Raw genomic sequence first — 22,903 nt, 5'->3', positions numbered from 1 at the left:
TGGCTGGGTTGAGCCTTGGAGCTGTCCTAGGAAATCGGGACATGGTAGGACCTGCCTGCAGCTCAGCCTAAGTAGACAGGAAGTGCCGTCTGCAGCCAGGCAGGTGAGGGGGCACTGGGGTTGGCCCCCAGCCCCATTGGGTGGGGCTGGCAGCCTCCTCAGCACATCCTTTGTCCCACGCTGCTTCCGTCCGGCACTAGCAAGAGGAGCTGTAATTGCCCAGACGTGGTGGTGCAGGTGCCTCGCTCCATGCACACAAGGACATGGGCTGTCCTGGGTGAGGGGAAGTTCCCTATGGCAGGGATCAGAGTGCTCCTCGGCCCCTCCCAGAGAACTGAGATGCAGGAGGCTGACTTCAGTCACATGTAGATCTTTATGCCTCTTCAGGTGGCTAACGGTCGGTCAGAGGGTGTACACGTGAGGGCTACAATAGGATGAATCAGAGCTAGCACCTGTGTGGGGCAGGTGTTACTCCAAAGCAGACATGAGTGGGCTGGGGCAGAAATAAGGAAAGACAGCAACAGGCCACCAAGGTTACTTTTCCTGAACCTCTCAGGCACACTGGGGCCAGGAGACAAGACTGAGCCACATGGAAGGAAATGCAGTGTCTCTTGATGTTTTTACCTCCTTCTTCATATATTCAGATGGGGGCTTGGTTGTCCCTGTCTCCACTGCCTACAGCCCAGGCAGAGGGACAAAGAAATGGGGAGGACAGAGTAGGATCCAGAAAGACTGTGGTCAAAATTGTCATGACCCACTCTGACTTTGGTCATAAACTAAGTTCATTGTTCCCAATGATCACTGACATTCTAGTTATAGAAATCATCCCTTGGAGCCAAGAGGAATAGGAAAAAAAGGCAAATGCAGGAGGCCTCGAGGTGCCCCTGCTCAGACCCCCCGCCACCTGGCAGTGCCATACTCCTGGGGCAGAGGTTACTGAGGACTGGCTCTGGGCAGGCCTTGGCTCAGTGTCTTCTGTTGGGGGTCAAGGGCCAGGCTGGTTGGGTCAAGTTTGGGAAGCTCTGGTAGCACGTTTGGAGATCACCAGGTTATTGCTGCATTTGGGGTAACAGAGGCCAAGCCACCCAAGCCAGAGGGAGCCAGAGGACTTGTCCTCACCAGCAGATACCATTCCTGGAAAAGTGCCATATACAACCCTCACCCGACCTCTTCCAGCAAGAAGGAAATCACATCTGGGTGGGCAAGGGAAGGACACCCCTTGGCTTCAGCCAGCAGTCGAGAGTCCTTACTCAATGAGCTCCACATAGTTGGCAGGAAACATGCCAAAGTGGCCATCTGGCCCATAGCCACGCCACCAGCCTTCGTCAATCACCTCAATGCCGGTGATGAGGTTCTCAGGGTCAAAGGAGATCTCGGTCTCGTCGGCTGCAAAGAAGGTGAGCCCAGATGCTGTGCTGAGAGCTCAGGGACCCTGGCCACCAGCCTGTCCTGATGCTGCTCCTGTGGCCAGTCCCCAAGGACACATCTTTCTACACAGTCTGGCTCTGGGACCACTGTCCCAGTGAAAGGCTAGAGTATAGCACTTCCACACATCAGCCTGCTCCCCGAAGCCTCCACCCAAGGTCAACGGGAGGGGTACCAGCATCTAGGCCTGACCCATCCCTCTGGTCATATTTCTAGTTCCCGAACAAAGTGGGCAACCAGGATTCACACCAGTGGACAGCAAGCAGCTGCTCAGAGCATGTGGGGAGGCCTGAGTTGTGCAGGACACCCACGCATTCTTCCTTCTCACCCTCCTGTTTTCATTTCCAACACCTCCTAGGGCTATTTCCTTGAGGGGACCCCTAAATCCTGCCTCCTGATCTTGAGCCCTGTGGTCTGAGGTGGTTGGACAGCACATTACCTGCCTGGTAGTCATACAGGGCCCGGGCACAGAGCCCTTTCCCACTCAGCCCAGGGTAGTGGTCAATGGGCTCAGAGCTGGCATCTTGCTGCTGCACCTGCCCATGGACGGGAAAGAAGAAGCAAAGTCTAAGGTCTTGATTACCCCAGATTCAACCCTGCTTGTGACCAGGGCTCACCACAGACTTGTGGGGAGGGCACGTGGGACAGGGCCTCCTCCAGAACTAAGCAAGATAATTCACAGGTAGTGAGTCACGGAAGTTAGGTGTCCCATGATGGGAGAGCCAAGGAGTGCATTTCTGGGTATGTGGCCCCTTCACAGATCTGCCCTGCTGCAGAGAACCCACCGCTGGAGGCTCCTCATAGAAAGTCTCCTGCTCTGGGGGCTCCTCATACACAGCCTCTTCTTCCACCTGCACCGAACACGGAGGGATGCTGGGCACCGGCTCCTCGCGGAGATCTGTGTGAGGGGACACAGCTCACTCTGATCCAGGGGAGGGGAGAGGACAGCCCACGTCTCCCTTCCACCCTCAACCCCCAACGGGGCAGCCAACAGCCTTGCCTGCCCTGGGCCTTGAGGTGGCATGAGGTGACTCTCTGCTGATGGGGGTATCTGGTTGAGTGAGTTGCTTCTGCAGGAAGGGGCTCTTCAGCTTGCCTACAAACCAATGGCAAACATGTAAGACATGACACAGCTGGAAAAGAGGAAGAAGCAAGTACTTGCTTTTTCTGTGCTCTGTATTGCTCAGAGGGGGGACCTGTTCTGGGACAGTGAGCATCACACAGGGAGTCAATGTGGACATGCAACAGCTACAGGAATACTACCTAGCATGCACACATCATATATGTGTATCGTGGGCTTTGTACAGTGTTCGAGGGCTGGCCAGCAGTGTAGTCTGATACAGCCTTTGAGGGCCAGAGAGAGGACTGATCCAGGCCCCTGAGGCCCAGATAACAGCCCAGCACGGGAGGTGTGCCAGGTGTACAGGGCTAGGACTGGTGAGTATTCTTTCCAGAGCCACACATGGCCCCTCCTGTCCCACCAGGTCTCTGGAGGAAGAGGTCAAGAGCAGGAAGGTGACACTTGGGTCCCAGGCTCGCATCCCAGAAGCTACCCACACGAGCACAGGTTCTCCTTACTCATCCCTTTCACGTTCTGATACATCTGTCACTAATTCAGGGCGGCCTGTACTGGGACCCCAGACCCCCTCAGCCATCCCCTGCTTCACAGCTGGACCAAGGGAAGTCTCACCTGGCTGGGGGCTGGAGATGGATGTGGTAGACATGGCCCTCTCCTTCTGCTTGAAAATCTCCCGTGGGTGTGCTGGCTGTGAACAAACAAACTCCTAGAGGAGTGCACGTGGACCCGGTAGTGAATGAGGCCCAAAAGTCCATCGGCCTGCCTGGCTCCCTGCAGCTGTGCAGGGGGGTCAGGAAGCAACACCCCAAAGCTGAGGGGCTCACAGGTCTTTTCCAGGACCACAGGAGACCCACATCGGGCCAAACTTCTGCCCTCAGCCTCCTCTCCACTGCCAGCTCTGAGACACCACATGTCCTGTGTTCAGATCTGCCTAGCCCCCTGCAGGCCCCTTAAAGGAAGCCCCTCTCTTGGGCATGTGGGGCAATATGCGTGCATCTGGAGGAATCCATATGGCTATCATCGCTCCCAGCAGGCAGCCTGCACACCTGTCCTGGACAAGCCTCCACGTATTACTTCGGCCTCTCAAGGTGGGAGCATCCAAGACTCACCTGCTCCTCTCTGTTCCTTGAAAGCACCTCATGCTGTTCATACTTCCTGCTGGGAGGGGCAAAGGGAAGAGCTGCAGCTGGCCTCAGCATACTCCTTACCTGCTTCTGGGGGACACTCCTAGGGAGAAGGAGAGTTAGCCCCTCCGGTAGGTGCCGGCCCCAACCTCACCTCTGGAGGCCAGCCTCGCCTCCCTGCTCCTGATAGCGCTGCTCCCGGAGGGCAGCCTCACGCAGCTCCCGCTCCCGGCGCTCCTGCTCCAGCTGCTGCCGCTCCTCCTCTGCGCGCCGCTTCTCCTCTAGCCTGCGGTTCTCCTCCTCCTTCTGCAGGGAGAGTCGCACCCGCCTGTCCCACTCAGCCTCTGCACTGCCAGCAACATAGACCTGCCCTCTCACCCCTGTCCTATTCAGGCAGGCTGCATAGGCTGTGGTCAAGCGTGAGCTCTGAAGCAACGCCCACTAGCTATGTTACTTAACACCTCTAACCCTTAGTTCAACCATTTGCAAAAGGGTGCTAAAAGGGTTATTTATTCAAATCCCTTATTGAACAAATATCAGTGAACTTATCATAAGAAATACTGAGATGTAGCAGCTCATGTTTGGTGCACAGACAATGCTTCATAAATGGCAGCACTTACCTCTGCTTTGGCCCAGAAGCTGTCTTTGCCAACCCTTTTGATCTCAGACACAGCATTGGTCTTCTGGTACACTGAGCCCTGAGAGGGACAGAGAATTCACTACAGGGCCACTGACAGGAGCACAGAATGGCGAAGAACTGCTGTGATGGCCATGGCAGAAGCAGTGGCACTTGGCCCAGTGCCTCTTAAGGAGGCCTGAAACAAAAACAGCCTGAAAGGCCCTGGAAAACAAGTGGGGATGCTCAGCCCCAGAGAAAACTGGAGTCATCTCTGGTTGCACCAGACCCTTGTGCACGGAAGCCAAGGCAGGAAAGGCCCGTGGACCTGCCTGAGAATCCTGGAATCTGGGCCGTGCTGAGGCAAACTCTGGATAGGGGTCCCCTCAGACAGCTAACTGCAATGCAGCACCCACAGAATACCCAAGAACCTCAGCTTTGTGTTGGGAGACTCAGCTCCACACCAAGCACCAGGCCACAAGCCCAGAGGTGTCTGGCCACAACTCAAGAGAGGCTTGCCCTGAACACCAACAGGAGTTTCTCCAAAGCAACCACTGTCCAAGGCCGCACAGGATACTCTGGTGCCATGGCCTGGAGGGTGGATGGAATTTCTCTGCTGAGAACCCCTGACCACACAGGCACAGCATAAGAGGCTCCAGCACCACCACACAGGGTGAAAGGCTACTCCTCATGCACACTGGTGCCTGCCTCAAGGAGGGAATTCCTGCTCCTGTCAGGCACAGGGTCACCACAGGCACCTCAATCAGGCTCCAGGACTAGAAGCCAGACAGGTGGCAGCCCAGTCCCTTTGGGAATAAAGCACTGAATGTGCGTTTAATCAGTCTGAAGTTAGGGATTGCACACTCCTGTCCGGTTGCCCTCAGGCCCACACAGCACTCACCACTGGGGCCTGGGGGCCCGTGTCCTGGAAGCGGCTACTCTCCTTGTGGAAGGTGTAGTTAGCACCTGAGGCCCTGGCCACCTTTTGCATGATGCACTCGGGCTCCACATCCTCCTCGGCCCTGGCATTGATGGTCACATGGGCCCCCTGCAGCAGGAGCAGGACTTGATGAAAAAAAAACCATTGCAGCCCCGAGAGAGGACAGGCTGCACACCTCAGTCTGCACAGCACTGTGGCTGCACAGGGCTCAGGGTCAGGAGGCCTGCTCTCACCAAGGCCTCAGGAAAACCAGCTGAGGGAAACCTACCGTTCTTGTCCCAGCTTTCATGGAAGGCCCATGCCCTCCACAGTGTGGCCTGTTCAGTGGTGCTACAAGACAGCCCTGGCATTAAAGAGCTTCTTTCTAGTGAAATGAAAACTAACCTCAAAAGGCACCTGGAACCAAACACATTTTCTGCAAAAAGCAAGTTACTATTTCTCCATGAGAAATGAGAACTATGAACTTATTGGTACTAAATACCAATAAGCTTGGGACCCTCTCTTTTATCTCCTAGATGGAGAAACTGAGGTATATCTGAAGAAATGTTGGCAGAACCAGAAAACAAAGTCCTGTATCTCCTTGCCAGTAACCAAAGAAATGCAAAGAGTAAGCTAACAAGTGAACAACAAATACTTTTTGATCACAATGCTTTTGAAATGAAACAAAGTTCCATTATATGATGACTAAAATAAATATATGCAGAAATGGACTGGGAAAAAAAAGCATTAAAGGGAACATGCACATTGAGGTTGTGGACATAAGCAACTATCCTTCTCCTCCAGATCCTGAAAGTACTGCTGAAAATTTGTACTCATAAAACAAGTGGAACCCAAGGCTTAGCCCTGCCGTAAGACCTGCTCCAGCATGGCCTCCTTGTGGTCCTTCGTCCCTAGTGAGACCAGCTTGCAGGGGCTCTGGCTACATCCTGGGCAAGAGTGGAGCAGCCTCAGATGTAAGGCACACTTCCAACTCTGGATGGGATTCCTGCTATCTCATACCCTGGAACCTGGGGATCTGGTGAATGCTGGGAGGCCCCGTATGGAGCAGCCCTCACCTTCAAGAAGCCGGCCATGGTGCTGACGTGGTTGGCGCATGCTCCCTTCCGCACGTCATTCACGCCCTCACCGGTCTGCAACACAGCACATTCCTCGGTGTGACCCAGGTCTCCTTGCAAAGTCACCGCCCACCCCAGGGACTCGGCAGATTCCCTGTGTTCCAGGAAAGAGAAAACTGCAACCCTAAAGCAGAGGACATGGTGAGACCCCAAACCTCCAAGTTAGGGGGAGTCTTGGAGAAGGACGGTCACCTGTGGTAAGTTTCCTTAGAATTCCGCAGTCCCCACCCAGGGGAGCCATTTCATTAGAGTCCCTGTCCTATACTCCCAGAGCCCTCCTAGCCCTTATCCAGGCCCTCTGTTCCCTCAGGATGACTACACTGAAAGGGACAAGAACAAGAGTGTCCTATGATTGCCTGTACTCCATTTCACAGGAATAATTCGGGGCCAGGACAGTGAAGTCTGCACAAGTAAGGCCCCAGGTGCCCTTTGGGCCACACTGAATGAAACCACTATTCTGTTCAGTCACTAGATTCAAGCTGTTGGGAAGTCAAGTTCTCCCCTGCTCCAGTCACAAAAAGCAAAGAAGGAAATAAGAAAAGGGAGTTTTTCTGGATCACATCTAGATGAGAACTCGGAAGCCCTCAAGTTCCACATACCCAGTTGATGAGGACAAACTTGGGCAGGCCGGAGTTGGGGTCCTTGACCCTGCAGAAGGCGTACATCACCTTCCCACTGTTGAGCTCCTCCACCATCTCCTCCAGGCCCCCCTCTGCAGCAGTCACAAGGAAAGTCAGAGGTGGCCCAGGCACCCCAGCCCACCCTGGCACCTAGTCCACCAGGAAAGGAAACCCAAGCTGCTTCTAAGCCAGGGTTCTCAGTCCTATCTGAAACAGAATCAGATTCCTAGGCCTATCCCCATCAGGCTGACTTATGAGAACTAGATGGAATCCAGGGTCTGCATTTGTGAAAAGCACCTCAAGTGATTTTTAAGCTACGCTAGTCTAAAAATCACTCCTCCTGCAAACCCACAGGTAATTCTGGAAGTAAAAATGTCATTTCTGCTGCAAACCAGGCAGGCACAAGACCTCCGATGGAGGAGCTCTGCAATAGTTTTACCACAGCCTGAACTCCACTAACCGCCCTGGGACAGCAGGGCCTGCTCTGAGTCACCCTGTCCTCACATGTCTGCTCAGACTCCAGGGCTACCCAGAGGCTCCTGAGCAGATGTTAACTGCCCATAGCCATACAGGGGCTCAGCTCTTAGACTCCCTGAGTAGGGACAAGGGAATGATGCGGAAATAGGAGTGGACGACCCTATGCCACTCTACCCTGACACTTAGGCTGTAAGCCCCAGCATGTACTGGAGTTCTGGATTCTTCTCAGGTACCCCAAACATTCCCAGGTTGTGAGAAGGTGCTGGATCAGGTATTTTATCTATTGGGCTCCACAGAACCTGGGGCAGTCCTGCGGCCCTGCTCTGGGCACCCACAGCAGAGCCTGTGAATACCACTGCGAATGGTGGCATGAAAACTGAACTCTGCAACTCAGTTCCCTATGACATCACAGTGCACCTGATACCACTGTCAGTGGCAGTCCTTCTAGAAAGATGACCACCAAGAACAACTGCTCATGGAAGAGGTTTTCTACCAACAAGTTACTAGAATCATTCATGCAGCAAGCAGAGAACATGCCAGTGAGCATGCACTGAATAATGAAGCTATGTCACTCAGGTCAGGTGAGCTGGCCTTGAGAATTGAGGAGTCAAGGGTATGAGGTGGGGGATCTACAGTTTATACCCCTCTGCCCAGCACTGGCCAAGAGCCTGTTCTTCCCAAGACTTCCTATCTCTCTGTATTTGAACAGCATTTTTCCAGGTCACCCCATCCCAGCTGACCATATACACTGATGTGACCTCTCCCAGGTGAGGGTATGCCCAGCAGATATTCAGTCCAGCAGAAAGAGGGCAGAAGGAAGGATGTGTCTGCACCTTCTCTTCCTCCACTAACACCCAGCTCTGTGGGACTGTCATTTTGTCTCAGCTACAGCCCGGGGATAAGGACAGAGCACAGGCCAGGCCTTGGGCTGTCTGCAAGCTAGAGAGGGCAGGCCTATTCCCCATTTCAGCTCTTCCCAATTATGACACAGAGAACACTGCTGCCTTGCACCTCCAGGCAGAGACAGCCAAAGAGTATGTATTTGCACTTAGAAACATCTGAAACCCAAAGCAAGCCAGAAGGAGCTGTGGGCACTGTGGGCTCCACACTGCTGGGGGAAAGCCTCTGTCCTGCCTAGCTGGCTGCAGTCACTCAGATCAGGGGAGCAGGGAATTCCTCAGCATTGACACTGATGTGGGGTAGGCTCATTGTTAGCCAGGGAAGGTGTCACTGGTCATGCCACGTGCAGGGAATACCTCTGCACCCTGAATGTCCTTCCTCCTGCTGTGATGGCGTCAATGCCAGCAGAGATAGAGCACTGATGTCACAACTCTCCCTGCCGCCCCCCCATCTCCTGATGCTCTTGTAGCCCATCCACTTCCTCATTTGACCATACTCACCTCCAGTGCCAGCCACACGGATGTCATTGCTGTTTCCTTCATAAGTAAAGAGGGCCCTGAAACAAAACACAAACAAGCTCATAACCAGTGCCCTGGTAACCTTGTGCCCTCACTGAACCCACCAAAGCTTCAAGCTGCACCCCAAGAGCTCGGCCTGACAGTAACAAGTGGGTTGACACAAGCCCCACTCTGAGGCAGGATCTCAGTAGGCTGCTGGGGCTCCCAGAGCTGAGCCTTCTCATCTGGAATTGGCCCAACTTACCAGAGCAGCTTGTCGTGAGGACCAAATCTATGGAGATGGGAAGCATGCATCTACTTTGCAGAAAACTAGGCTGTGAAATTTTATGGCAACATTCTACACATTTATGTGTGAAACATTTACCTGTCAATGGTGGTAGTGGTTTACTCATTAAGTCCTGTCTGACTATCGCGACTCCATGGACTGTAGCCTGCCAGGTTCCTCTGTCCATGGGATTCTCTAGGCAAGAATACTGGAGTGGGCTGCCATTTCCTTCTCCAGGGATCTTCTCGACCCAGGAATTGAAACTGGGTCTCCTGCACTGCAGACAGATTCTCTACTGAATGAGCTATGAGGGAAGCCCACGTATGTCCATATGAACAAGCAAAAGATACTTGCATATTCCTGAAACCAGAGCACACCAAGGAGAAGTAGGAAAGAGAAATACGTGCATTTTTAATAACCAATGCCCTTGTGCATGTCTGCAGTCTTCTGGAAAGTCTGAAAGATTGGTGGAGCAGGTCTGTCTGGGCTTGAAACTCTTCCAGCAAATGCAGAATTTTATAGGTTGCATCTGGCATCAGAAACCATAGAGGCCATGACTCAACATGAAGTCAGTTTCCTCACACGACAGGCTCCTATGGGCAAGTTCTATAACCTAGCAGAGCCTTAGGTCTCCACAGGTGACCCTGGGTCATACCTTCCTTCTATTAGACTATTCATAAGAATGCTGGCAAAGATTTGGGCTTATAAATCTGTGCTCTATTAGTGTTGAGAAGTATGGTAAATTGTATTAAATCTGGGCCATGGAAGGTCCTTTGACCAGAACAAAGGTTAGTCAAAGAGAACATTCTAGAAGAGATAGCATCCATGCAGTCCACATAAAGCCCAGCTATCAGCATGAACTCTGCAGAAGCTCAGCTCCAGAGAGTGCTGGCAGACCCCAAGGTGAAGATGATAATCCATGGGACGGTAAGTCAAAGGCAAAACCCAGTCTGGTGTGTCATCTCCCCATGCTCCAGAGCACAGGTGTGCCAGACAGAAACTGCAGGGTCAATAGTCTGAGAGGAACCAAATCAAGTTCCACTCAGCTTTCCAAGGGCCTAGAAAACACCACTGGGCAGAGCTGCCTAAGCCTAAGAAAGTCAGAAGAAATTATACTCAGGTCTAAAGATCTGGTAGACATCCAGAATCTGGTGGCCAGAGTTCTGACCAGCCTTCCTCCTGGAGGAAAGAAGCCCATTCCTCTTGAAGGCCACAAACCTTGGCTGCAGAAGACAGGCACACTGGACAAGCACCAAGAAACAGAGACTGCGGCTCAGGCTTAGCTTTTCCAAGAAAAGCTCCAGCAGCTAACAAGCCACGCCCCATGCCTACCATCTACCCCTCTGACTTCATTCCCCTTTACTCTAGGCTCTAGCCTAAGCCACCTTCTTGAATGTTCCCAGTTCAGAAGTTCATCCAACATTCAATCAAACAATGCTTCTTCTAAATCAACATTAAAAAAAAAAAAAAAAAAAAGATGTGTTGGCTTGTGCAGGCACACAGCACAAGGAGCATGGGGGCACTAAGTATCTTATCATTCAATCACTTTCAGAAACAGTCTGAAAACCTGTTACTTGCTAGTGATGGAATGCAGCTATGAATAATCCTTAATAGGACATAACCACAGAACTTACTAATGGGAGACAAAACACACACGCAAACACATCACACTAACATATTGTCAGGTAGTGAAGTGGGTACAGGAAGTGAGCAAACATGCCACAACCCACGGGAAGAATCTGGTTTCTCCAGGAGAAAGACCCAGTATAGACAGCTGATGTTAGGTCTGCTCCCTATTCCACCTTGCTTTAGGGCCTGTTCCAATGCACCCACTCTGAATGTGAAATTTTATGACTGGAGACCACTTCTTCCTTCTCTGCCATTTTTTCTGTATTCCTCTCAGTACCCCTACACCTGGGACAGAGATGGGGCCCACTCTACCCTTTCTGGTGATGAGAAAAGGTGACAAGAAAATCAATGAGGATGCCTAGTGTGTGTCTGAGGAAGTCAACCAGGGAGATGGGAATATTTGACTGCAACCAAAGGGACAGGAATCCAGAAAGGCCTCTCCAAAAAGGCAATACCAGAGCTTGAGAAATAAAGTTTGGGGAGCCCCCTTGGATGATGTAGAAAGGCGCTCCAGGCAGAGGAAGCAGAAAGAACAAGGGTTGTGAGGAACACCAGCTTGCAAGTTTAAGGAAAAGAAAGGCTGCTGCTGCTAAGTCACTTCAGTCGTGGCCAACTCTGTGCGACCCCACAGACGGGAGACCACCAGGCTCCCCCGTCCCTGGGATTCTCCAGGCAAGAACACTGGAGTGGTTGCATTTCCTTCTCCAACACATGAAAGTGAAAAGTGAAAGTGAAGTCGCTCAGTCGTGTCCGACTCTTAGCTACCCCATGGACTGCAGCCTACCAGGCTCCTCCGTCCGTGGGATTTTCCAGGCAAGAGTACTGGAGTGGGTTGCCATTGCCTTCTCGAAAGAAGGCTAAAGTTGTGGTAAACAGGTGGGGCAGTTAGGAGCCAGGTCATGCAGGGCCTGTCAGCCATGGCAAAGAGTCCAGGCTGTATTTATGCAACAGGAAGCCACTGCGGAGTTTAAGCAGGGAAGTGACATGGTCAGATATTTTTTCAGCAGGTCTGTACATGCAGACCTGCCCACACTGACGTAGCACCAGAGATTCTGCAGACCCAGGAAGCTGGTATTCTGAAGCTCTTCCCTAAAATGCCTGGGAGTGAAGGAAAGGATAGGCACTAGTGTTCTCAATATCCCAATAGTACACTATACAAAAGCCACTGGGCTGGGCACCAGGGAAAGCAGAGATGAGAAAGCAGTAGCACTTGACATGTGGAGAAAGCCACAGTTGTTCAGCCTCGCCCAGAGAGCCCTTTCCCGGGCAAAGGAATAACGCTCCTAAAAGCTGGTCACCTTACTTCTTTATACTCAGCATATTTCTTAGAACTGTAAATGCTTAAAACTGGTCTGTGAATGCAATTTAATACATATGGAAAGTAACAGAATTACAATGCATACAACGACCCTTGTTGCAGGACAGAACAAGGGTCTATGTGTGGGCTACCCTGGGCTCTGCCAGAGATTTCAGATTCAGGCCTTCTGTACTATAAAGGCCCTATTACCAACATTCCAGCAAAGGATGTTACTGGAGGTGAAGACGGAACCTTTTTCCAAACACACAACCAGCATCTTCCTTTCATTCATTCCCCTATAGTTCACGCATATGAAGTAGTATTCTTCTTGATGAAAGGGAGGTTCTTAAAATCCCTGGAGAGCCAAGGACCTAAACCCCTCGATCTCTCTGTTTGACGCCCCCAAAGCAAGGCTCCCATTTCCAGTCTGGCTGCTAGACAACCCTTCATTCGGAATGAAGGCAGATGTAGCTTCCGCTTTCTCAAGGAGGGCTGAGAGGGCTTTCTCAAAGTGCCCCATTGTCCACGGAAGTCCCCGAGCAGGAAACGAGAACCAGGCGAAGCCATCAGGCACAGCCAGGCCCAGGATCCAACAAGGCCCGCGGGCCGAGACCGGTGGCTAGCTGAGTGGAAGGGCTGGGGACTTAGCGGGCCCCCACCCGGGTTTAAGCTGCACAAGCAGTGGGGCACAGCGTGACGGAGGTGGGAACCTAATCTCGCGGGGTGTGGCGCAGGTGCGCGGCCGTCAGCGTTCCGCGCGCCCTGGCTCCCCGGCCCCGGCCCGTTCCCGGCCCGCTCCCGGCCCGCTCCCGGCCCGCCCCGTCGCCCACCAGTCGGTCGAGGACTTCTCGTTGACCACTTGCTGGTAGGCCTCCAGCAGCGCCGGCCCATTGCGGCTCAGGTTCACAGCCATAGCCCACACCTCAGTCTCCGCGACAGTACCGCCGCCACCGCCTCCGCCGCTTCCCCGACCTGCCTCGCTAGGCAGCCCAAGGCCCCGCCCGGCGGCCGGAAGCCCCGCCCCGACGGCCGGAAGCGGAAACGGGGCCGGCGGGACCCTGGGTGAGCGGGCGAGTGTAGGCTGGGCGTTTGTTGGGCTGCGGACGGGTTGGAAGCTCTTGGGGGTGTCGAGGTGTGTAGATAGCTGTATGTGGCGTTGGAGGGAAGGTGTGGCCTTCTGCGTGTCCCCGTGCTCTGTCCTGCCGAGCCAAGGCACGCTCTCTGAGTCTGGCCGAAAGATACTACCCAGCCCCTTATTAGTTACACTCGTGGAGCACTTTCTTACTCTTACCACAGTTAAAAGCACTTGTTAGAGGATCCTGTGACGGGCACGGGGGTCCCTTGATCGTCTATGTGAACTCCGAATAGAAGTTTTATCTAAGAATGAAGCATGCGTGAAAATTAATGAGCAGAAGAATAAAAACAAACACTGAGTGATGGCCACACTGCCACAAAGAAAGAAAGTGAAGTCGCTCAGTGGTGTCCGACTCTTTGCGACCCAATGGACTGTAGCCTACCAGGGCTCCTCCGTCTATGGGATTTTCCAGGCAAGAATACTGGAGGGGATGCCATTTCTTTCACCTGGAGATCTTCCTGACCCAGGGATTGAATCCAGGCCTCCCGCATTGTCAAATCAGATCAGATCAGATCAGTCGCTCAGTCGTGTCCGACTCTGCGACCCCATGAATCGCAGCACGCCAGGCCTCCCTGTCCATCACCAACTCCCGGAGTTCACTCAGACTCACGTCTGTCGAGTCAGTGATACCATTCAGCCATCTCATCCTCTGTTGTCCCCTTCTCCTCCTGCCCCCAATCCCTCCCAGCATCAGAGTCTTTTCCAATGAGTCAACTCTTCTCATGAGGTGGCCAAAGTACTGGAATTTCAGCTTTAGCATCATTTCTTCCAAAGAAATCCCAGGGCTGATCTCCTTCAGAATGGACTGGTTGGATCTCCTTGCAGTCCAAGGGACTCTCAAGAGTCTTCTCCAACACCACAGTTCAAAAGCATCAATTCTTCGGCGCTCAGCTTTCTTCACAGTCCAACTCTCACATCCATACATGACCATAGGAAAAACCATAACCTTGACTAGACGAACCTTTGTTGGCAAAGTAATGCTCAGCTTTTCAATATGCTATCTAGGTTGGTCATAACTTTCCTTTCAAGGAGTAAGCGTCTTTTAATTTCATGGCTGCAGTCACCATCTGCAGTGATTTTGGAGCCCAGAAAAATAAAGTCTGACACTGTTTCCACTGTTTCCCCATCTATTTGCCATGAAGTGATGGGACCAGATGCCATGATCTTCGTTTTCTGAATGTTGAGCTTTAAGCCAACCTTTTCACTCTCCTCTTTCACTTTCATCCATAAAAAAGTTCCTCTTTACTTTCTACCATAAGGGTGGTGTCATCTGCATATCTGAGGTTATTGATATTTTTCCTGGCAATCTTGATTCCAGCTTGTGTTTCTTCCAGTCCAGCATTTCTCATGATAGGCAGACACTTTACCATCTGAGCCACCAGGGATGTCCACAGACCTACCTCAAAGTGCAGTTGTGTTTCTCAGACCTCACCTGCATTTTCTAGAGAGGTCAAGGATGGGGTAAGGAAAGAAAGATGAGAACCTGCCCAGTGCTGGTCCTGTTACCCAGCCAGACTTGGGTCCACTTGTCCGTTGGTCCCAGTGCAGTAGAGCCAGTCTACTAACATGAGGTTGTGGTGGGAAAAGTGCAGCAGTTACTGTCAGCACCAAGCAAGGAGTCCAGGCAACTAGTGCCCAGACCACCCACTGGCTTTCAGAAGGTTTTAAAAGATAGGGTGAGTGAGGGGGGTTGTGGGGTTCAAGATCAGCCTGTGGACATTCTTCTAATTGGCTGGTGGTGAGGTAATCAACAATCAGCATCATCAACCTTCTGGTTCCAACCAGTCTGAGGTCTACCTGCCAATGAGCAGCATGCAGTCAACTTCTTCCACTTGGCAGGGGTTTCAGTATCTGTAAAAAAGAAATAGCTCAAGGATGTAGCTCAGAATATTGTCTATAGCTCTTAAAAGGAACTAATGGTCCTTGACTTTATTTAGTGATGAAACTTATTATTTCACCTTGTTTGACTTTTCCTTTGTTTCTGCATTGTCTCACTTATCTGCTTAAATTTCTTCTTTGAAACTCAGGGAAGGCCTAGGAGGCTAAAGTTTTTCTACAGACAAGAGGCACGCAGAGGACCCGGTGGTGGTGGTGGGGGGGTGGGGGGTGGTGGTGTCTGTCCCAGGGAGGCCTCCTAGGGTCTTGCTATTATGGTTCTTATTCTTTCCAGGCCCTAGCTGACTGATGGAAGGAGCTCCCCATGCGTCAATCTGCACCTGACTGTGACTGACCTATCTGGAGAGAAACAGAGACACATGCCTGGCCTATAGCAGCTCACAGCTTCCTTCTCGCCTTAGAGAACTCTCATTTCCCTAAAATTCATATCCACAGTCCCGTAGCCCGTTAGAATTCCATGTTTGAAATTCAGTCTTTCAGTTTCAGAAAATATCAAGTATATCCTTTGTACTATATAAACTGTACCACAGGATCCTGAGCAGGATCTGGTAGTCAAATATGTTCATTTTTCTGCAGCAATGTCTGAGAAATCAGCTAAGTGGCTTATAGAAAGACTCTAACAGCCTCATGACAGTTCAGGTCAGATTTTGCTGCTAAATCAATTACCACAATCTTAAGGTGTTGGGGTCTGGACTGCATATTTAAGGACTTGTAAGCCTTATTTGGGGAAATATACTGTTCATTTGTTACATCTATTTTCATTTCTGTTCACATCACTGCTTGTCTTACAGGCAGAAACTCTGACATCTCTCTGATGGGCAGAGCAGTTACCTGGTCCCACCCTGGGGAAACCCTGGGTCCTAGCCAAATACTCCCTCCGTTCAGCAACTCTATCTCCAGCCCTCCTCCCTCCCCCGGTTCACCCTGGATCTTTTCTTCTACAGTGTACAGGTCTCATTTCCCCACTTTGACTTCACCAATGTGTTTGCATCAGAAAACCAAACTCTTGTAAATAGAGGACTCCCAGATCTCCCAATCTCTAGTCTTTTTTGTTTTGCTTAGTAACATCTATGCTATCATTTTTCCCTCAGACCCAACCTTCAGGTGACTTCCTGATCCACCACAGTTCAGTTCAGTTCAGTTGCTCAGTCATGTCTTTGTCATGACTCTTTGTGACCCCATGGACTGCAGCACACCAGGCCTCCCTGTCCATCACCAACTCCTGAAGTTTATTCAAACTCATGTCCATTGGGTCAGTGATGCGATCCAACCATCTCATCCTCTGTCATCCCCTTCTCCTCCCGCCTTCAATCTTTCCCAGCATCATGGTCTTTTCTAAGGAGTCAGTTCTTTGCATCACGTGGCCAAAGTATTGGAGTTGCAGCTTCAACATCAGTCCGTCCAATGAATATTCAGGATTGATTTCTATAGGATGGACTGGTTGGATCTCCCTACAGTCCAAGGGACTCTCAAGAGTCACCTCCAACACCACAGTTCAAAAGCATCAATTCTTCAGCACTCAGCTTTCTTTATAGCCCAACTCTCATATCCATACGTGACTATTGGAAAAACCATAGCCTTGACTAGACGGACCTTTGTTGGCAAAGTAATGTCTCTGCTTTTTAATATGCTTTCTAGAATGGTCATAACTTTTCTTCCAAGAAGTAAGCGTCTTTTAATTTCATGGCTACAGTAACCATCTGCAGTGATTTTGGAGCCCCCCCAAAATAAAGTCTGCCATTGTTTCCACTGCTTCTCCATTGATTTGCCATGAAGTGATGGGACCAGATGCCATGATCTTCGTTTTCTGAATGTTGAGCTTTAAGCCAACTTTTTCACTCTCCTCTTTCACTTTCATCAAGAGACTCTTTAGTTCTTTCTCGCTTTCTGCCATAAGTGTGGTGTCATCTGCATATCTGAGGTTATTGATATTTCTGCCAGCAATCTTGATTCCAGCTTGTGTTTCATCCAGCCCAGCGTTTCTCATGATGTACTCTGCATAGAAGTTAAATAAGTGTGGTGACAATTTACAGCCTTGATATATTCCTTTTCCTATTCAGAACCAGTCTGTTGTTCCACGTCCAGTTCTAACTGTTGCTTCTTGACCTGAATACAGATTTCTCAAGAGGCAGGTCAGGTGGTGTTGTATTCCCATCTCTTTCAGAATTTTCCACAGTTTGTTGTGATCCACACAGTCAAAGGCTTTGGCATAGTTGATAAAGAAGAAATAGACATTTTTCTGGAACTCTCTTGCTTTTTCGATGATCCAGCGAATGTTGGCAATTTGATCTCTGGTTCCTCTGCCTTTTCTAAAACCAGCTTGAACATCTGGAAGTTCACAGTTCACATATTGTTGAAGAATGGCTTGGAGAATTTTGAACATTACTAGTGTGTGAGATGAGTGCAATTGTATGGTAGTTTGAGCATTCTTTGGCACTCCTTTCTTTGGAATTGGAATGAAAACTGACCTTTTCCAGTCCTGTGGCCACTGCTGAGTTTTCCAAATTTGCTGGCATATTGAGTGCAGCACTTTCACAGCATCATCTTTCAGGATTTGAAATAGCTCAACTGGAATTCCATCACCCCCACTAGCTTTGTTCAGAGTGATGCTTCCTAAGACCCACTTGACTTCGCATTCCAGGATATCTGGCTCTAGGTGAGTGATCGCACCATCATGGTTATCTGAGTCATGAAGATAATTTTTTTTATAGTTCTTCTGTGTATTCTTGTCACCTCTTCTTAATATCTTCTGCTTCTGTTAGGTCCATACAATTTCTGTCCTTTATTGAGCCCATCTTTGCCTGAAATGTTCCCTTGGTATCTCTAATTTTCTTGAAGAGATCTCGTCTTTCTGATTCTATAGTTTTCCTCTATTTCTTTGCACTGATCACTGAGGAAGGCTTTCTTATGTCTTTTTTGGAACTCTGCATTCAAATGGGTATACCTTTCCTTTTCTCCTTTGCTTTTCACGTCTCTTCTTTTCACAGCTATTTGTAAGGCCTCCTCAGACAGCCATTTTGCTTTTTTGCATTTCTTTTCCATGGGGATGGTCTTGATCTTGTCTCCTGTACAATGTCACGAACCTCCGTCCATAGTTCATCAGGCACTCTGTCTATCAGATCTAATCTCTTGAATTTGTCACTTTCACTGTATAATCATAAGGGATATGATTTAGGTCAAACCTGAATGGTCTAGTGGTTTTCCCTACTTTCTTCAATTTAAGTCTGAATTTGGCAATAAGGAGTTCATGATCTGAGCCACAGTCAGCTCCCGGTCTTGTTTTTACTGACTGTATAGAGTTTCTCCATCTTCGGCTGCAAAGAATATAATCAATCTGATTTTGGTGTTGACCATCTGGTGATATCCATGTGTAGAGTCTTTTCTTGTGTTGTTGGATGCGGGTGTTTGCTATGACCAGTGTGTTCTCTTGGCAAAACTCTATTAGCCTTTGCCCTGCTTCATTCTGTACTGCAAGGCCAAATTTGCCTGTTACTCTAGGTGTTTCTTGACTTCCTACTTTTGCATTCCAGTCCCCTATAATGAAAAGGACATCTTTTTGGGGTGTTAGTTCTAGAAGGTCTTGTAGGTCTTCATAGAACCATTGAACTTCAGCTTCTTCAGAATTACTGGTTGGGACATAGACATGGATTACCATGATATTGAATGGTTTGCCTTGGAAATGAACAAAAATCATTCTGTTGTTTTTGAGATTGCATCTAGGTACTGCATTTTGGACTCTTTTGTTGACTATGATGGCTACTCCGTTTCTTCTAAGGGATTCTTGCCCACAGTTCAGTTCAGTTCGGTTCAGTTGCTCAGTCGTTTCCGACTCTTTGTGACCCCATGAATTGCAGCACGCCAGGCCTCCCTGTCCATCACCAACACCCTGAGTTCTTCTTTTTCTGAATGTTGAGCTTTAAGCCAAACTTTTTCACTCTCCTCTTTCACTTTCATCAAGAGGCTTTTTAGTTCCTCTTCACTTTCTGCCATAAAGGTAGTGTCATCTGCATATCTGAAGTTATTGATATTTCTCCCAGCAATCTTGATTCCAGCTTGTGTTTCTTCCAGCCCAGCATTTCTCATGATGTACTCTGTATAGAAGTTAAATAAGTAGGGTGACAATATACAGCCTTGACATACTCCTTTTCCTATTTGGAACCAGTCTATTGTTCCATGTCCAGTTCTAACTGTTGCTGCCTGACCTGCATATAGGTTTCTCAAGAGGCAGGTCAGGTGGTCTAGTATTCCCATCTGTTTCAGAATTTTCCACAGTTTATTGTGATCCACACAGTCAAAGGCTTTGGCATAGTCAATAAAGCAGAAATAGATGTTTTCTGGAACTCTCTTGCTTTTTCAACGATCCAGTGGATGTTGGCAATTTGATCTCTGGTTCCTCTGCCTTTTCTAAAACATCTGGAAGTTCACAGTTCACACAGTAGTAGACATGGCCATCTGAGTTAAATTCACCCATTCCAGTCCATTTTAGTTCGCTGATTCCTGAAAGGTCAACGTTCACTCTTGCCATCTCCTGTTTGACCACTTCCAATTTGTCTTGATTCATGGACTTAACGTTCCAGGTTTCTATGCAATAGTGCCCTTTATAGCATCAGACCTTGCTTCCACCACAGTCCTTTTAGAATCTCCATAGTTCAGAGGAGTTCAACCCACAGTCTTATTGTTTTTCTTCCTTATTCTCTTTGGCCTCTCGTGTCTTTGTTTCTCTTCTTTCTCTGGTAATATTGCTATAAACACATCCTAGTTACCAGTTTCCCGAATCCCTAGTGCCTACTAGGGAGCATTTTTCAACACTTTAGTCAACTTGGGGAGGGCCCACCTTGCCTGAATCAGGTTGTTCAGACAAAAGAGGCAGGTAGGTCTCTTTGTTCTGGAAATAGATCAACTCAGTGTGGTGACCAGGTTTATCCATACTGATGAGGGAAAAGCAGGGGGACCCAGGCTCCACTGAAAGAAGACTGACCGTGAAGAGGGGTCCTTGGGGCATTAGGATTCTGTTTTCTGCTTTAGTGTGTGGTAGCCTATTTCAACTTGACAGATTAGGTAGGGCCTCTCAGAGGTAACACTGGAGCAGACTAGATATGAGGGCTGGAGGGTGGCAGATGTGGCTATGGAAGATCTTGGTGGAAGTGTTCTAAGCAGAGGAAACAGAGCTCTGAGGTGAAAGCACAGAGAGAAAGAGAAGGAAGGAGGAATGGGTGCAGGTTGGATCCTATACCACCCTGTGAGTTAGGGAGGACTTTAGGTTTTATTCTTAGGTGTGATGGAATCCTTGTGTGCTGTGCTTAGTCACTCAGTGGTGTCCAACTCTGTGACCCCATGGACTATAGCCCGCCAGGCACCTCTGTCCATGGGGATTCTCCAGGCAAAAGTACTGGAGTGAGTTACTGTGCCCTCCTCCAGGGGATCTTCCCAACCCAGGGATCGAACCCAGGTCTCCCTCATTGCAGGTAGATTCTTTACTGTCTGAGCCACCAGGGAAGTAGGATATTTTTCAAATTTTCCTCTAGCTGCTGTGTGTAGATCCTCTCCATGTTCTTCTCCCTCCTACTCCAGCTTTTTCTGGAGTTTCTGTTTCCTTTTGGCCGTCTCTCTCTTGTTGGTTGATTGTCCCTTGGTTTGAGAATGACCCTCAAACTATGACCCTCTTCACAGTCAGTCTTCTTTCAGTGGAGCCTGGGTCCCCCTGCTTTTCCCTCATCAGTATGGATAAACCTGGCCACCACACTGAGTTGATCTATTTCCAGAACAAAGAGACCTACCTGCCTCTTTTGTCTGAACAACCTGATTCAGGCAAAGTGGGCCCTCCCCAAGTTGACTAAAGTGTTGAAAAGTGCTCCCTAGTAGGCGCTAGGGATTCAGGAAACTGGTAACTAGGATGTGTTTATAGCAATATTACCAGAGAAAGAAGAGAAACAAAGACACGAGAGGCCAAAGAGAATAAGGAAGAAAAACAATAAGACTGTGGGTTGAGATGTTCCCAGAGGTCATTCCTAGGACTCTTCTCTTTTCTTAGCAAATTGGCCCCATCATTCACACAAGCCTCTATACTTTTCTTGCATGTAGGTAAACTCAGATCTGCTTTGCTTCTTGAAGCTCTCCTAGTGGGTTTAGGTAACAGATCCAAGGAATTAAAGCAGAACTCCAAATAGTCAGTGTCCTTCGAACTCTGAGGGCAGTTGACTGCGTCCTGAAGGCATGTGAGCCCAACTGTAGAGGGAACATGCTGGCAAACTCCCTTTGTAGTCCACTGTCTAGAAGGAATCGACAACAGCAGTGTCCCCCAGTGTTTACATCCATTCAAGCTGATACAATAAAATACCACATGCTGGGTGGTTTATGAACAACACAATTCCTAGAGCCTGGAAGTCCAAGATCAGGGCACTGGTAGATTTGGTGTCTAGTGAGAGCCCACTTCCTGGTTCTGATAGGCAGGAAGTTAGCTGAGAGCAACAGAGAGGTGGACCATTCAGCTACCTGTCCAATAGCTGCCTAATCCCACAAAGCAATTTACCAGCCCTGCCCCTAATACACCCACTAGTACTACAAAAATAGTCAGGGGGCTGTAAAAAGCCCCCACCTGCCAACTGGTGGGACTTTCCCCACTTTAGCACATGTACTCACCTCACAGTATCCTGTACTAAAGTAATCTTTGTCAGCCACTGGACTCATTAACTGCTCATAAATATTCCATGAATGTGCTGTGCTTAGTTGCTCAGTTGTGTCTGACTCTTTGTGACCCCAGGGACTGTAGCCCGCCAGGCTCCTCTGTCCATAGGGATTCTCCAGGCAAGAATACTGGAATGGGTTGCTCTGACTTTCCTCCAAGGAATCTTCCCAACACAGGGATCGAACCCAGGTCTCCTGCATTGCAGACAGATTCTTTACCAGCTGAGCGACCAGGGAAGCCCATTGCATGAATATATACATCTAATTATAACAGACTAAATTATAGGAAGAACATGCACAGTAGAGCACCTTGTTATATAAACTGCAGCTATCAATCAATGACACCCCCCAATTACGCAAATGACCCTGCCTTAAAAACTGTACTCCAGCCCTCCAGGGCCATTTGCCTCCCCTGCACGGCCCTCCTCTCGAAGTGTTCTTTCTGTACTTTTTATGTGTATACTCAGTTCAGTCGCTCAGTCGTGTCCAACTCTTTGCAACCCTATAGACTGCAGCACACCAGGCTTCCCTGTCCATCAACTCCCGGAGCTTGCTCAAACTCATGTGCATCGAGTTGATGATGCCATCCAACCATCTCATCCTCTGTTATCCCCTTCTCCTCCTGCCTTCAATCTTTCCCAGCATCAGGGTCTTTTCTAAGGAGTCAGTTCTTCACATCAGGTGGCCAAAGTATTGGAGCATCAGCTTCAGCATCAGTCCTTCCAATGAATATTCAGGACTGATTTCCTTTAGGATTGACTGGTTTGATCTCTTTGCTGTCCAAGGGACTCTCAAGAGTCTTCTCCAACACCACAGTTCAAAAGCATCAATTCTTTGGCTCTCAGCTTTCTGTCCGACTCTCACATCCATACATGACTACTGGAAAAATCACAGCTTTGACTATATGGACCTTTGTTGGCAAAGTAACATTTCTGCTTTTTAATATGCTGAGTTGTCATAGCTTTTATCCAAGGGGCAAATGTCTTTTAATTTCATGGCTGCGGTCACCATCTACAGTATACTCAGTCTTGTCCAACTCTTTGTGATCTGTTCTTTCCTGATTGTTAATAAACTTCCTTGCAACAGGTAAGACCTTAGATTCTTCTTTGCATCCTTACCAAGAGGCCCATAGGAGAAAGGGTCTTGACACTCTCCTTCTGCTGACAGTTCATAGTGTTCTCACA

At 49.4% G+C, this 22,903-nt stretch overlaps 1 protein-coding gene across 7 annotated transcripts; it reads right to left on the bottom strand.

Moving 5' to 3' along the window:
- Positions 1-354: 354 nt before the first annotated feature.
- Positions 355-13,007, bottom strand: DBNL (drebrin like). 7 transcript variants are annotated; one of them, XM_005222355.4, is made up of 13 exons: positions 12,835-13,007; positions 8,796-8,851; positions 6,898-7,010; positions 6,239-6,313; positions 5,145-5,291; positions 4,248-4,325; positions 3,782-3,933; positions 3,613-3,661; positions 3,116-3,209; positions 2,426-2,521; positions 2,211-2,323; positions 1,865-1,961; positions 355-1,386 (listed from the first exon to the last, which is right to left on the bottom strand). In XM_005222355.4, exons 1-13 carry the CDS (start codon positions 12,915-12,917, stop codon positions 1,247-1,249), a joined length of 1,293 nt encoding a protein of 430 aa, XP_005222412.1. In that variant the 5' UTR covers positions 12,918-13,007; the 3' UTR covers positions 355-1,246. The 7 variants fall into 7 exon arrangements, with proteins under 7 accessions (XP_005222412.1, XP_005222414.1, XP_005222413.1 ...); XM_005222357.5 differs by having other exon boundaries at positions 3,116-3,191; XM_005222356.4 differs by having other exon boundaries at positions 3,613-3,658.
- Between the last annotated feature and the right edge of the window lie 9,896 nt (positions 13,008-22,903).

The sequence above is a fragment of the Bos taurus genome, chromosome 22, assembly GCF_002263795.3.
Source record: "Bos taurus isolate L1 Dominette 01449 registration number 42190680 breed Hereford chromosome 22, ARS-UCD2.0, whole genome shotgun sequence".
In the NCBI taxonomy this organism is placed as follows: Eukaryota; Metazoa; Chordata; class Mammalia; order Artiodactyla; family Bovidae; genus Bos; species Bos taurus.
This window is presented reverse-complemented; position numbering and strand designations above follow the sequence as displayed.

What these genes read in the sequence shown, in the direction of transcription:
- DBNL (XM_005222355.4), bottom strand. Translation starts at nt 12,917, where the DNA reads ATGGCTGTGAACCTGAGCCGCAATGGGCCGGCGCTGCTGGAGGCCTAC. An exon ending in GGCGAGGCTGGCCTCCAGAG is followed by an intron (nt 3,662 to 3,781) that starts GTGAGGTTGGGG and finishes TGCCCCTCCCAG; the next exon opens with CAGGAAGTATGAACAGCATG. An exon ending in CAAGGAACAGAGAGGAGCAG is followed by an intron (nt 3,210 to 3,612) that starts GTGAGTCTTGGA and finishes GCACTCCTCTAG; the next exon opens with GAGTTTGTTTGTTCACAGCC.